Here is a 2,848-nt window from a genome sequence, read left to right as displayed (position 1 = left end):
TTATTATTTCACTGTTAGTCTACACCGGTTGTTCACGAACATGTGACGATTAAAATTTGACACACTCAAGAAGCCACTCACATTCTTGTTCTCTGCAGCCTGCATTCTAAATATGACCACAGTTACACAGCAYGCCCATGCATCCGTACACGTGAATGTACCAACTCATTCTTTTGAGGCAATTCATCTGCCTTCTAATTCGGTCTTATTTAGGATCACTGCCGACAACGACGAAAATGTCACAAGTATTTATGGCAACCACATGCTACATCTCAAAGACAGAGCACCAGCAGGTATTTATAAATCACGTTGCTTTATTTAAAATCAGCGGTAGGCAGTTATGCTATGAACAAAAACAAAGAAAGAGAAGAAAAAAAGCTACCAAAAAATAAGATCCAGCTACAATAACTGCACTTGGCACTGGATGACCGTTTTGTCAAAAAAGAAAATTATACATACACAATTGTGTAAGTGCCTCCAATATACATATGAAAAACAAAAAAGGAAAACCTTAAATACCAGCTTTTATGTGGTCTCCATGTCTACCGACACCCAAATTGTTATTAATATTACAAAAATGTTCAACACCCCCAACAAATCCCCACCCCTAATAACACCTGATCTCAAAAAATGTATCTTCACTGGAGCTGAGACTATGGAGAGTTCCTACTGGTCTCAGAATGACTTCCTCTCTAAACAGGTTACGGTTCAGTACGCCCTTAATAACTGGTCCTAGGTCTGATGTATTGTTGAGCTCACAATGGTTAAGKATAGGCATGGGATAGAATTAAATGGATAGAGATCCTAGACCTGTTGTTGGAGGGAAAACTCTAACCCAGACCTTAAAAACCGATGGACTCGTGTGTCCAACAGCCATGATGAGGACGACACGTCCTCACTCTTTACGAGAAAACACGTGAGTAATGCACTGCAAAAAAAAATAAGACACAAAACCATACAAATAACATGTCTGACAAAACGAAAGGCAAAACCTCTTCTCCCCCAAAAGGAAAGCGCATCAGCAAAATGAATGTGAACACAAAACGTGACTTCAAAGAAAAGGCTGAGCAGTCCTCAGTGGAATTGAATACATGGCAAATATTTAGCCATCAGTGGAATGAAATGCCTTTTTTTTTTTTTATCGTGAGGGAAGGCCAACCTTTTCTTTTTGTCATCATCACATCCCCCTTACGACACATGATGACAACAGACTGTTTGGATATGGGAGTCGGACAAGTGGGCAGGTGGACCCTGTGAGAAGGAGAAACATGCCCCAAAAACCACCTGCCCTCTAACCCACCATCATCCCCTGACCTCCCAATGTTAAAACAACCTTAAATTAACCTCGGGGATAAACAGAGTGTGTACCCATTCGTTACGAGGGTCTCAAGAGGAGCAAGCAATCCCCCTGCTGATTAAGACTGGGCAAAAGACGAAGATAAGCAGAAGGGTGGATTTAAGAAGGGCAGCTTGCCTTTGATGGGGGCCCCTTGTGTACCCCGTGCCCACAACACAGGGGAATCCAACACCCCCTCTATAAATGAATCCCTAATAATAATTGACTTCACCATTGGGATCGTGTTTTGACCGAATAAGTTGGGCAACATGATTTAAACTATTCCCAGGAGACGCGTTGTTAGCATCTCATCCATCTCCTCCCACCTCCCCAACCCCACCTAACCCCATCAGTCTGTCCCAACATGCCCTTGGAGAGAGTGAGTGAGCGAATCTGGGACAGGTGGTAAAAAAAGATGACCGCGTCGAGAAGATGAGGTGAGCGATAGATGGATATCAAGTGGAGGAGGAGGGCGGGAGAGAAGACCAAGGCCGCATCCCAAATTGCACCCTATTCCCTAGATAGTGCACTACTTTTAACCAGACCCCATAGGGTAGTGCACTAAGGGAATAGGGTGCCCTTTCAGACTTAGCCCAGACATGTGCATCTTGGAGGGGGTTTATCTGACGGTGACCCCTAGCTTCTCCAGGACACGTATCCCCTTCTCCTGGTACTCCTCCCTCGTCAGCCAGAAGTTGTCCTTGTCCTTCATGATGTCGGCCAGCACGGCCCCGCCCAGGAACACCATGTGCTTGCGCCGAGGGGGGTCCTCGATGCGGATCTTGAATTTCTGCACAAGAGCAGGAAAGGAGAGACAGAATAGAAGGGAAGAGTGTCAGAAGAAGGGAAAGAAAGAGCATAAGAAGAGGGGGAAGAGGAGAAATAGAAGAAATAAGGAAAGGGGCAGAGACAGAAGAGGAGAAGGAAAAATGTATGTTGGTGTCTGTTAACAACCTTAACTAAAAATAGGTGTGAAATCATCTAACAATTACATGATCTGAACCAGCAGGCCTGTCATTGAAAATGCTGAAATGGATATTGTTGCCAAATTGAGCAATCATGTAAAGGAATGAATGAGGAACAATGAGACATATTTTAATTTTCTTGTCGAACGCATGATTTAAACATGGAACCATGACAAAGATAGTTCACTCAGTGTCTGAAGAAGCACAATACTTGTGCTGTGTACACTATTTCAATTTAGGGCAACACCGCCACCTGGTGGCTGATGAAATTAAGGCAGCGAGAAAATGGATTGTTAAATGTCTGTAAGTAGTTGATCCATCTGTTAAAAGCCAAATATTGGACAGTGAAACCTGCACTAAAAACAGCAGCAATTAAATATGACATGTACTTAAAGCAAGCTACTTCAAAGTAAAGACATAAATAGGGTTCTGTGTCTGTCCTCACCGAGAGCTTATCCACGTCTCCCTTCAGCACGCGCTCCAGGTAGAGCTGCTTGAGCTCACGCTCCAGTCGAGAGGGAAGGCCGGGGTACATGGTGGAGCCCCC

General features: G+C 44.1%; 1 protein-coding gene across 1 annotated transcript in view; it reads right to left on the bottom strand.

Moving 5' to 3' along the window:
* Window positions 1-294: 294 nt before the first annotated feature.
* LOC111959656 (actin-related protein 2-A) overlaps window positions 295-2,848 on the bottom strand; it is a 26,491-nt gene continuing 23,937 nt past the window's right edge. The window contains exons 9-10 of the mRNA XM_070436106.1: window positions 2,747-2,848; window positions 295-2,126 (exon numbers count right to left, since the gene is read on the bottom strand). The exon at window positions 2,747-2,848 is cut by the window's right edge and continues 1 nt beyond it. Of these exons, the coding sequence (XP_070292207.1) occupies window positions 1,956-2,126; window positions 2,747-2,848 (273 nt within the window). The 3' untranslated portion in view covers window positions 295-1,955. The remainder of the gene's footprint in view (window positions 2,127-2,746) is intronic.

The sequence above is a fragment of the Salvelinus sp. IW2-2015 genome, linkage group LG1, assembly GCF_002910315.2.
Source record: "Salvelinus sp. IW2-2015 linkage group LG1, ASM291031v2, whole genome shotgun sequence".
In the NCBI taxonomy this organism is placed as follows: domain Eukaryota; kingdom Metazoa; phylum Chordata; class Actinopteri; order Salmoniformes; family Salmonidae; genus Salvelinus; species Salvelinus sp. IW2-2015.
The sequence above is the reverse complement of the archived record's forward strand: the minus strand, read 5'-3'. Positions and strand labels throughout refer to the sequence as shown.